The sequence below is a fragment of the Neopelma chrysocephalum genome, unplaced genomic scaffold, assembly GCF_003984885.1.
Source record: "Neopelma chrysocephalum unplaced genomic scaffold, ASM398488v2 Primary Assembly neopelma1_95, whole genome shotgun sequence".
Classification (NCBI taxonomy): domain Eukaryota; kingdom Metazoa; phylum Chordata; class Aves; order Passeriformes; family Pipridae; genus Neopelma; species Neopelma chrysocephalum.
Genome location: NW_020897757.1, coordinates 804,180 through 814,849, shown reverse-complemented (window position 1 = coordinate 814,849; position 10,670 = coordinate 804,180). Strand labels below are relative to the sequence as shown.

At 49.0% G+C, this 10,670-nt stretch overlaps 1 protein-coding gene across 8 annotated transcripts in view; it reads left to right on the top strand.

The window, feature by feature from the left end:
* PUM1 (pumilio RNA binding family member 1) overlaps positions 1 to 10,670 on the top strand; it is an 85,079-nt gene that overhangs the window by 67,267 nt on the left and 7,142 nt on the right. For 5 of the 8 annotated variants that reach the window (XM_027693990.1, XM_027693993.1, XM_027693992.1 and 2 more), the window contains exons 15-21: positions 126 to 393; positions 2,405 to 2,534; positions 3,443 to 3,577; positions 4,936 to 5,073; positions 6,599 to 6,724; positions 7,718 to 7,839; positions 9,695 to 9,887. In XM_027693990.1, the coding sequence (XP_027549791.1) occupies positions 126 to 393; positions 2,405 to 2,534; positions 3,443 to 3,577; positions 4,936 to 5,073; positions 6,599 to 6,724; positions 7,718 to 7,839; positions 9,695 to 9,887 (1,112 nt within the window). The remainder of the gene's footprint in view (positions 1 to 125; positions 394 to 2,404; positions 2,535 to 3,442; positions 3,578 to 4,935; positions 5,074 to 6,598; positions 6,725 to 7,717; positions 7,840 to 9,694; positions 9,888 to 10,670) is intronic. The other 3 variants (XM_027693995.1, XM_027693994.1, XM_027693991.1) reach the window with 1 other exon arrangement.

Below are 10,670 nucleotides of genomic sequence, written 5' to 3'. Positions count from 1 at the left end.
CCCACCCTTCCTGTGAAGGAATTCCACCTGGGATCCCTGCCTGGCTGTATATCCCATGCAGTGGGAAGGGAGTAACTAGGGGTGAGCTGGTTGGGAATGACGATGCCCTGGTTGTGTCCGTGCAGGGGGGCTGACGAACGGCAGCGGGCGCTACATCTCCGCGGCCCCGGGCGCCGAGGCCAAGTACCGCAGTGCCAGCAGTGCCTCCAGCCTGTTCAGCCCCAGCAGCACCCTGTTCCCCTCGTCCCGGCTGCGCTATGGCATGTCCGACGTGATGCCCTCCGGCCGCAGCCGCCTGCTCGAGGATTTCCGCAACAACCGCTACCCCAACCTGCAGCTGCGCGAGATCGCCGGCCACATCATGGAGTTCTCCCAGGACCAGCACGGCTCCAGGTGGGGCTCACAGCCTGTCAGTTGGGCTCGTTGTGTTTTGAAATATGTGGTAGTTTGGCCTAGGCCTTCCTTGGTGACCAGCTTGTAACCAAGGAAGTGCCCAGATTTACCCGATATTCCCTACGATTTTTACGTAAGCTGGAGTATAAGAAGAAGGGAGGAAAGGCCTTCGCTCTCTTTCCTTCCGGCGGCTTTGGAGGTGCAGATCTCCCTGTGTTGAGTCTGTTGGGTTGGGGAGTGAGGCCTGGTAAGGCCTTGTCGACCTTGGGAGGCGGAGGCTGCCGGCAGTCACCAGTCACCCCAGCGTGACTCTCCATTGTCCCAAGGAGAGTAGTAAGATATTCTTTGCTAATTCTTTTAGTTGATAGACCTTGGGCTACTGATCAGGATAATATATATATATATATATTTTTTGGTTTTTGTTCTTCCCTTCCCCTTTCCCTTTTCCCTGTGAAATTTTATGTATATTTCAACTGTACATAAGTGTAAATATATTTATATATATATTGCTTTGTCTCTCTTTCGTTTTCGGTTCTTTTGGGTTTTTTTTTTCCCGTCTTCTCCCTTGGTTTGGGGTGGGGGGGAACTCCTTGTGGTAAGGTTTGGAGACTTGGCAGGGAGCCAGCTCCAAACCATAACAGGTACCCCTGAAACGCCAGGCAGCGGGAGGATTGTAGGAAAATTTATTTTCCGAAGTCGAAAACGTGAACGTTTTGAGAAGAAAAAAAGTGTTAGTTTACAGAAATCAGTATTTTAAAAGAACCATCAGTATTGCTAAGCATGCTTTCTTAAGCTGAAGTATTTAAGTTCTTCTTCCATCTTTTCTCTTGCACTGATTGTTTAACACGACCAATACTGCTGTCTTTGGACATAGCATTTATTTTTGGCTGTGTTAGTGCATCAATATACAATGCAGAACAAAAACCTGTTTAGAACTAGGTGTGGTGAAATATTCTGAAAGACACTGTAACTGTAAAAAGGAGAAGAGTTATGTGTAGTAAAAAAGAACCTGGCTCAGAAGTATCCAAATCTCCTACACAGTCTGAGACAAAAGAAGCTTCCTGTGGGCAGTAAGAAGGGCATGGCTTTACAGCCATCAGGGAGAATTTATTAAGTATTGTATTATTAAGTATTGTGCTATGAAGTATTAATCAGTGGTTGCCTTATGGAACATCGTTACAGGCAGTGTTAACACTGGGCCTGGGGAAAGACATGTCCCCTGTTCTTCTTAGGGCTTTTATCATCCCCACCCCACCCTCTGTGGAAGCCTTCAGACATGTCTGCAAGGATTTATCTTTTCCTCGTGTCAGGGAGAGTTTCTCTGGCGTGCAGGAGGAGGAAACAGCTAAAGCTGTCCCTGGGAAAGATGCTTCTTCAGGCAGGAAAGTCTTCCTAAGCAAAATTAGCCTTGATCTCCTTGTAATAAATCTTCCAGAAGGGTCTTCTACCCTTACAATCCCAAAGCAGAGAGGTGGAATGAGGAGTAGGAGATGTGGAAAGCCAAGTTATGTCACACTGACCCTTCAAAGACTGGGTACAAGTGCCCATAGCAGGAGTTCCTCCTCTAGAGAGGAGCCTGCCTGCTCTGTGATTTGCTTGTTAGTCCCACTGGCACAGCTTAACTCATTATAAAGAACCAGCTGGACACGATACTTTCCTGTATCTCTTAATTGAGATGTGCTTTGCTTGGAATGAGGAGATTTTTGGGGTACCAACAGTAATGTGTCTCCATGAACCTCATGGCTGTGACCACCCCGAGGCTTCAGATGGCTGGATGGAGCAACTGTGTTTGAAAGATGTGGTTTGGGAGACCTTTGCAAAGGATCAGTTAAATTTCTGAAATTTAGATATTTAAGTTCTAAGAGGACACTCCTGGTTAATGAAAGGAGCAGTTCATTGTCATATCATAATAGGATTTTTCGTGAGGGTTTCTGGAACGCACTTGTGAGGCTCTTGGAAGGGTTTGAATGAACAAATGTGCCAGTGGCATCACACCAGCCCTGTTTTCCAGGTTCATTCAGCTGAAACTGGAACGTGCCACCCCAGCAGAGCGTCAGCTGGTGTTCAACGAGATCCTGCAGGCAGCTTATCAGCTCATGGTGGATGTGTTTGGGAATTACGTCATCCAGAAGTTCTTTGAAGTAAGTCTGCATTCCCCTGCTGTCCTGAGGTGTTGGATGTGCTTATGGAAACCCTGCCATTAGGCTAAATCCATGGATAACTGTCAGCACTGAGGTCATCTCCTCCCCACAGGCTGGTGCATGTTTGCTGCTGGAGTCACTGAGGTGTGGGACTCCTAAAGATTCAGCTGGAAAGTAACATCTTCTGTGAGATGCAAAAGGTGGAGGAATAAATAGCACCATATGCAGGAGATGGGACCTTCCAGTGGAAGGTTACCCATGGCAGGGGGTTGGAATGAGATGAGCTTTGAGGTTCCTTTCAACCCAAACCATTCTGGGATTCTGTGAGATGTAGATCCAAGACTTTTCAGAAATGCTGTGCTGAGCTTTCAGTATTTAGGAAGAAGAGAAACTTTTCCAGCAAACAGCATCTGCTGGATAAATGTTGTGTTTCATACCAGGAGGTTGGGCAGACACCCCCATCCCTCCCTCTGGCACTGGTCTGGTCCTTCTCCACAGGTGTTCGTGGTGCTTGTGCCCAGTAATTCAGAATCACAGACTGTCCTGAGCTGGAAGGGACCCACAGGGATCATCCAGTCCAACCCCTGGCCCTGCACAGACACCCCACAATCCCACCCTGTCCCTCAGAGCGTTGTCCAAACCCTCCTGGAGCTCTGACAGGTTTGGGACTGTGACCTTCCTATCCATCCTGTCCAGGGTTAGTGACCTGGCACACGTCACCCTGGTGGCTCCAGGAGCGTTTCACACGTGTCAGGCAGACACAGAACTCGCCTGCCCTGTGCCCGTTCACCCCCGCCGAGGTGGGCTGGGCACTTCCTTCCTTCTCAGTGCACCCAGAATTCCTTGTCTCCCCCCTGGGCGTGGCAACTGTGCCCCGTGCTCACAGTGACTGGTTTTGCCCTCCCCAGTTTGGCAGCCTGGAGCAGAAGCTGGCCCTGGCAGAGCGCATCCGTGGGCACGTGCTGTCGCTGGCGCTGCAGATGTACGGCTGCAGGGTGATCCAGAAGGCCCTGGAGTTCATCCCCCCAGACCAGCAGGTAATTGTAAGTTTCAATTTTAACTTTCTTCTTGATGTTTGAACGTTCCTGAGCCTGCTCTCCCGTTCCTCCTGTGCCTGGTGTGCCTTTGCTTTGGTTCCTGGCGTGTTTGTTTTGTTCCATGTGCATGATGAGTACGTGCCAACCTTGTGTCATCTCCTTGTTCCACTTACCTGGGCGTGAGGCTCTGTTAATTCCCTGAAAGCAGATTATGTATGGAGGGGAAACTGAGAATGATGGCGAATTAAAAGATATTTTTAATCCCTTGAAGGAAGCCAGAGTTTTGCCTTTAATATTCACCGAGTTATCACTGCCTTGCTATGTGGGTCAATATTCTGCTTTCCTGCAGGGAGATGGATGAGGAGCTCCTGGTTCTGGCACTGGAGAGATGTGGCTGATAGCCAGAGTCCCACTCAGAGCTCATTAATAAAGCACTTCCTCAAGGGTTTTGGGAACAATGAATTATGATGAGAAATACACTGGGCAGGCTGCTCATAAAGGGGTTGGGAGTCGTGGTACAGGAATCTCAGTGTAGGTTATTAAATTAAGAACTGAGAGAGGCTTTAGGAATGCTCCTTCCCTTAGGCTGAGCCTGAGCTAAGCCTTAGTGTGTCAGCAGGGTGGTGCCCAAGCTCCAGCCGTGCTGCTCCAAGGATTTACTGTCTTCCTCCAGAATGGCATTTTGGAGTTCTCAGTGCTCCCAAAATGCCTGGGTTTGATTCAGTTACAAACTGAACTCATCCAGTTTCTGTCATAGCATTAAAATCCCCCAGAAGTGTCATTCTCTGTTTCTGAGTGAAGCTTTCAGCCTGCACGTGGGGTACATTAGTCATGTCTGAACTTCATCTGCTCAGTCACTAAATACCAGCAAGTTCAGATCCCAGAACTGAGTCCGTTTTAGTGACATGTAACGCTGATATACCCAAAAAGTCTGTAAACTTTGGGCATTTTAGATTTGTTCTCTTTGAGGGGAGCAGAGGAGAAAATGGGGGGGTGCACAGGGGAGTTGTGGCTCAGTTAAATGTCTTTATTTTGGTTATTTCACTTGTAAGAGGAGGCTCTTGGTTAATGGGAGGAGGGCTTCTTCATAGAGTCATGGAATTATTTGGGTTGGAATGGATCTTAAAGGTCACTTTGTTCCACCCCTGCCATGGCAGGAACACCTTCCACTAGCCCAACTTTCTAATGGGATGTCACCATAGGATTTTTCCTGATGGTTCCTGTAGCCCAGCACTTGGCCACTGGAGAACTTCCAGTTAGAAGTACATCCTTCATACCTGTTATGTTCCTGAGCAGGGTATCAGTGCCTTTCTCAGCTGGGAATGCTGGTGGTGCTTTCTGTTTGTCCTCTCTCCCCCTCATAGAACGAGATGGTTCGGGAGCTGGACGGGCACGTCCTCAAGTGTGTGAAGGACCAGAACGGGAACCACGTGGTGCAGAAGTGCATTGAGTGTGTGCAGCCTCAGTCCCTGCAGTTCATCATCGATGCCTTTAAGGGCCAGGTAAGTCCCTGCCCAATTCTCACTCCTTGTATTCCTGTTTTTAACAGCCTGAGAGTGGCTGTGACTTGCTGAACTCTTGGGAATTTTAAATCTTAGCAAGTATCGGTTGAAAGGTTGATGCAGCTGCAGGAGGGAGCCTTGAAGCTCCTTGGTCACGTCTGTGTTATCATTTCTGTGCAGATCTGTCACAGGAAAGCACCCCTGCAAAAGCCTGTTCTTCTGGAACATCAAGTATTTTTGACTGATGGAGGGAAAACAAGTCTCTCCCTAATCCATCTTCCCAGTGAGCAGAGTGTTGTGCTGCCTCTAGCAAACTTTCCTTATGATCCCTGTCTGTGAGGGTGGGATTAGGAGGAATGCTGATTCCCAGACCAGAGGAAAAATTTGAGTTTCATCTGGGAAAGGGCAATTGTGCCTGATTCTGATGGGTTTTTTATTGCTGTGCTCTCCTGAATCAATACCATTTGTGTAGCTGGCTTTACTCTGCCTGCAGTCAGCTCATCTCCCGTTCCAGGAGTGCTGCCTTGGGTGTTCCCAACCTCAGCTTAATTGGCTTTGCAGGGGGACTTTGAAGTATTGAGGGATTTGCCCCAGGGATGTGAGGACAGCCAGAGGCTGTTCCAGCAGGAACCAGGAGTTCTTAGTCCTGGCTCACCTGGGAAAGTGGGAACTTGCTTGGCTGTGTCAGAACAAGCATGATTCTAGCTGGGAACTCGCTCAGCAGATTTGCTGGTTAGAGTTTAGCTTTGACCCTTCCTTGGGGAGTTTGGGAAGGCAGAAAGTTGATGGCACTGACATTTCCTTGACCAGCCGTCCCAGTTTCATCTGAACCTTCACATGGAGGATTAAACTTATCACCTCCAGATTATTTTCCTGCACTTAATTGCACTCCAAGCCCTGTTTCCCTGCACAGTTTACTCAACAATTGTTAAAAGTGTTCAAACTGTCAATTTAACTTCAGTGCTTGGATTTGCTGCTGTTGTTAATTTGGGGAAACCAAACAGGACTTTGTGCTTGAGACAGAAAACTGAGCAGCAGTAACCCAACGTGTCATGTTCTTACCCACAGATTTGCTAATCCTTTAGAAATGAGATAGATTCTTTGTTGTCACTTCTCCTAAGCACTGTTAAGGCTTTTAAACAAATCCAAACAGTTGAGGAAAATCCTTTGCTGGGCGTTTTTAACTTCTCTGGCTGATGCCATTTCTTACATAGCTCAAAATACGGGTTGGAGTTATTCCTCTGGAACAGAGCTCCTAATAATGCCTGCTTGTCCCAGCGTTCTTTTATTAATCAAGAGGCTTTACCATGAGTTTTCCTGTTCCATGGGTGGGGAAGTGGAAGCACAGGGAGGGATGGGGTGTGATCACCTGGCAGTGGGGAGCAGATGTTTCCAGTTGCATTGGATGCTGTCTGGAGCTGGCCAGGAAAAACCACCGTGTGTGCATTTAACCGTGGAAGGTTTCTGCAATTCCCAAGGACTAATGGAGGTGTTGGTGCCTGTGCTTTGTCCCTGTTGGCCCCAGGTGTTCGCGTTGTCCACACACCCCTACGGCTGCCGCGTGATCCAGAGGATCCTGGAGCACTGTCTTCCCGAGCAGACCCTGCCCATCCTGGAGGAGCTGCACCAACACACCGAGCAGCTGGTCCAGGTTGGTGTGGGAAGGGGGATGTGAGTGCCTGGAGGTGTTTCTGGGTCTCTGCTTTTTGCTGGGAAAGCTCCTGCAGCCTGTGTGGGGCTGTAGTGCTGCTGGGGCTGTGGGAACACAGGGATTCCCTTCCCAGGAGGAATGGGAAGGAGCAGAGGAAGCAGGAATTGGTCAGCACTGGCTGCTTTGGTCATGTGCACATGTCCCTGGGGTACCAGAGGTGTAGTGACCTCCCTCTTTGGGATGGATCTCAAGTGGAAGCATGTCCTGGTGCTGCCTTCCAGAAGTCAGTGCAAGTGAGAGCTGAAGGGAGCCTGTGCCAAGAGCTGATTGTTCCCAGGAAAAGGAAGTGCCAAGTAATTGTTCTTAAAATCAGTTGGTTTTATGCACACCCCCTTCCTGACTGCCTTTCCTCTCCCTTGCAGTCCTTCTAAGAACCTGGTTTAGCAGGATTTTACATGGGGCACAACGGATTGAGCAAATCCAGCAAACAAAGCCTGTCCTGTGTGCTCAGGATTTGGGAAGTGGGAAGAGGTTGGACATGGATTTGAGGCATCAGGCCATTTCTGGGATTGTGAACTGCAATATTTATATCCTGGGATCTGAATATCCCCAAATTCAGAACATGAATATGCTTAAGGACGGTGTCCCATGGCACAGCCCTCCAGGACACATGATTTGATACGTTTGAACCTGGAGAAAGGGAAGAAAACTGGGAATAAGCAGAATATTGACATTTCCTGTGGAAGAACATTGTTTTGAGTTTTACAATCGATACAATTGCTACAGAAATGCAGCATTTTTCACTCTAGAATGGATTTAGAATTTGGAATGCATGTTTTCGTGGGAGTGGAAAGTATTGAGATGATTTGCACAGTAGATATTTCAGTTAGTTTTTAGTTGAAGTTTGTAACTCTGATTGCACATTGGGAACTGGTTTGCTGTGAGTGGTTCCTGTCCACCTTTTGTCACACACTTCTGCTGTCTCTCAAACAGGATCAGTATGGGAACTATGTTATCCAGCATGTGCTAGAACATGGTCGGCCGGAGGATAAGAGCAAGATTGTAGCAGAAATTAGAGGCAACGTGCTCGTGTTGAGTCAACATAAATTTGCTAGGTATGAATTCCTTCCTTAAAGCCTCCAACCCTCTGGAGTTGAGGAGTGGGTTGTAGGGAGATGAAATAGGTGAAAAGAACTTTTTGCTTAATAAAAAAGTGTTACTTATAACTGTTATAACCTGGGGTGCATCAGCAAGGTAAGTCTTGGAGTAATGAAGGAGGATGTAAATGTGGAAGAGTAGCTCTGATCCAAGCTCCTGAACTTGGCCAAGAGTTCCTGTGTGTTTTGTCTGATTTATTTTGGTGGATTCTAAGTGGTCACCATCCCTTGATAGTATCATGCCCTCAGAGCATTTCACTGCCCCGGGGTGCTGTGAAGGGAGTTTGAGAAATCAGTGTCACAACAATTCTTTTTCATCCTGCTTTTCACAGAAGAGTTTATGTTCACAGCATCATTTCCCAGCATTTTGATGTGCTGAGCCTTGCAGTCCCTTTTGAGATGTGCACAGGGATTCCCTCTCAGCATTCCCAGTTTTGACTCCAAATGCTGCAGAGCTACATGTGGGTAAAGCAAATCCAGGTGCCTTTTTGGCTGCGAGGACAAAGCAACACTTCCCACCTGTGTGAATTCCTGCTGGATGTGCTTCCAGCCACTGAACATGAAGGCTGAGCTCTTCAAAGGCTCAGTATTCTCCCTTTCTGTGATGAGTAAAATAGTGCTTCAGTACTTGGGGACACGAGGGAGGTGTAACATTAATGAGATTTAGGAGAGCGTGGTCTTCACGTTGTTATTTCAGGTTCTTCCTCCCTGACTTGCCTTGCTCTTTTTTCCTCAACTCCTTTGCAGATGGAGCATTAATTAGTGTGGGATGTCCCCTGAGCTGAGCAAACCACTGATGGTTCTGTGAGTCAGGCAGGGATGTGGAAGATGAGACCAGCACATGCCTTGGTCCCCTTTCATGTATCCTACTTAACTCGGCTCTCCGGAGAGCAGAGATGAGTCATTAATATATTCAGGAATTCTGGAAATTCTCTGCCTTTGCTGAGATTTTTCATTCCTGAATAAGCATTTCCCTGTTGTTCTAACCTTGGATCTCCATTCCCATTGTGTCCCAGTACAGAGAAAAGCAAACAAAACAACTCCTTCTAGAGCCTGGTGCTAAAAACACACCGAGGCTGTGACTTTGATCCTCGTGTGGCCCCTTTACTTCAGAGCTGGACTCTGATCCTTGGGGGTCCCTTCAGTATCCTTCAGAATATTCTGTGGTTCTCTGATGGACAAGCTGTGAGAACAGGCACTGATCTCACACAGCATTGTTGTAGAACTGCACAAATTTGGGTGAAACAGAACTTGAACTGGTCCATTTCCCAAATTCCCTCACAGATTCCAAGTTCTGCTCTCCTGTTTCACCTCACTGAACTCTACCAGCACCTTCCTCTGTCCCAAATGACCTGCCCTTGCTGGCAGCTTGAGAGATCTCCCTGGGCTTGGCTGGAAAGCCCTGGATTCTCCTTGTTGTGTCGTTGTGGTGGAGAAGAATGGACTCGATGGGCCATTCCCTTAAGAGCTGGACTTGATGATCCTTGTGGGTCCTTTCCAACTCAGAATATCCTGTGATTCTGTGATTCTCTGATGGACACACTTTGAGAACAGACACTGATCATTGTAGAAGTCACACAAATTCGGGTGAAATAAACCCTGAACTGGTCCATTTTCCAAATCCCCTCTCAGATCCCAAGCTCTGCTCTCTCGTTTCACATCGCTGAACTCCACCACCACCTCCACGTGTCCCAAATGAGGGACAGCAGAAGAGATGGCGCCTGCACTGGCAGCGTGAGAGATCTCCTTGGGGTTGGCTGGGAAGGCCAGGGGAGTTCCTGGCTCACGGGTTCTCCCTGCTGTGTCGTTGCAGTAACGTGGTGGAGAAGTGTGTGACGCACGCGTCGCGCACGGAGCGGGCCATGCTGATCGACGAGGTGTGCACCATGAACGACGGCCCCCACAGTGCCTTATACACCATGATGAAGGATCAATATGCCAACTACGTGGTGCAGAAGATGATCGACGTGGCAGAGCCAGCCCAGAGGAAGATTGTCATGCACAAGGTGAGCGGGTGCCGGGGGTTGATGAGGAGGCAAAGCTCGGCGCTGTCGCAGTGGGTGAGGAGAGAGAAGGAGGCTGAGGGTTGGTTTGGGATGAGCTGCCTGATGCCAGAGGGGGTTGAGTTGGGTATTTCAGCAGCAACTGGAATGTGGAGGTTATAGAACAGGTTGGAAAGCTCATCTCGTTCCCAACCCCCTGCCATGAACAGGGACACCTTCCACTAGCCCAGGTTGCTCCAACCTGGCCTTGGACACTTCCAGGGATCCAGGGGCAGCCACAGCTTCTCTGGGCAACCTGGGCCAGGGCCTCCCCACCCTCACAAGAACAATTCCTTCCCAATATCCCATCTAACTCTGCCCTCTGGCAGTGGGAAGCCATTCCCTGTGTCCTGTCCCTCCATGCCTTGTCCCCAGTCCCTCTCCAGCTCTGCTGGAGCCCCTTTAGGCCCTGCAAGGGGCTCTCAGCTCTCCCTGGAGCCTTCTCTGCTCCAGGTGAACCCCCCCAGCTCTCCCAGCCTGGCTCCAGAGCAGAGGGGCTCCAGCCCTGGAGCATCTCCGGGGCCTCCTCTGGACTCTCTCCAGCAGCTCCACATCCTTCAGATGTTGGGTGTTGATGGAAAACTTTCTCCCCAACATCCCATCTAACCCTGCCCTCAGTGGGAAGCCATTCCCCTTTGTTCTGTCACTCCATACCATTGTCCAAAGTCCCCCTCCAGCTTTCTGGAGAGGTAACAAGATACCATTTGGCCTTACATCCAGCTGGCTGCCCCCATCAGTCCCTGTGCC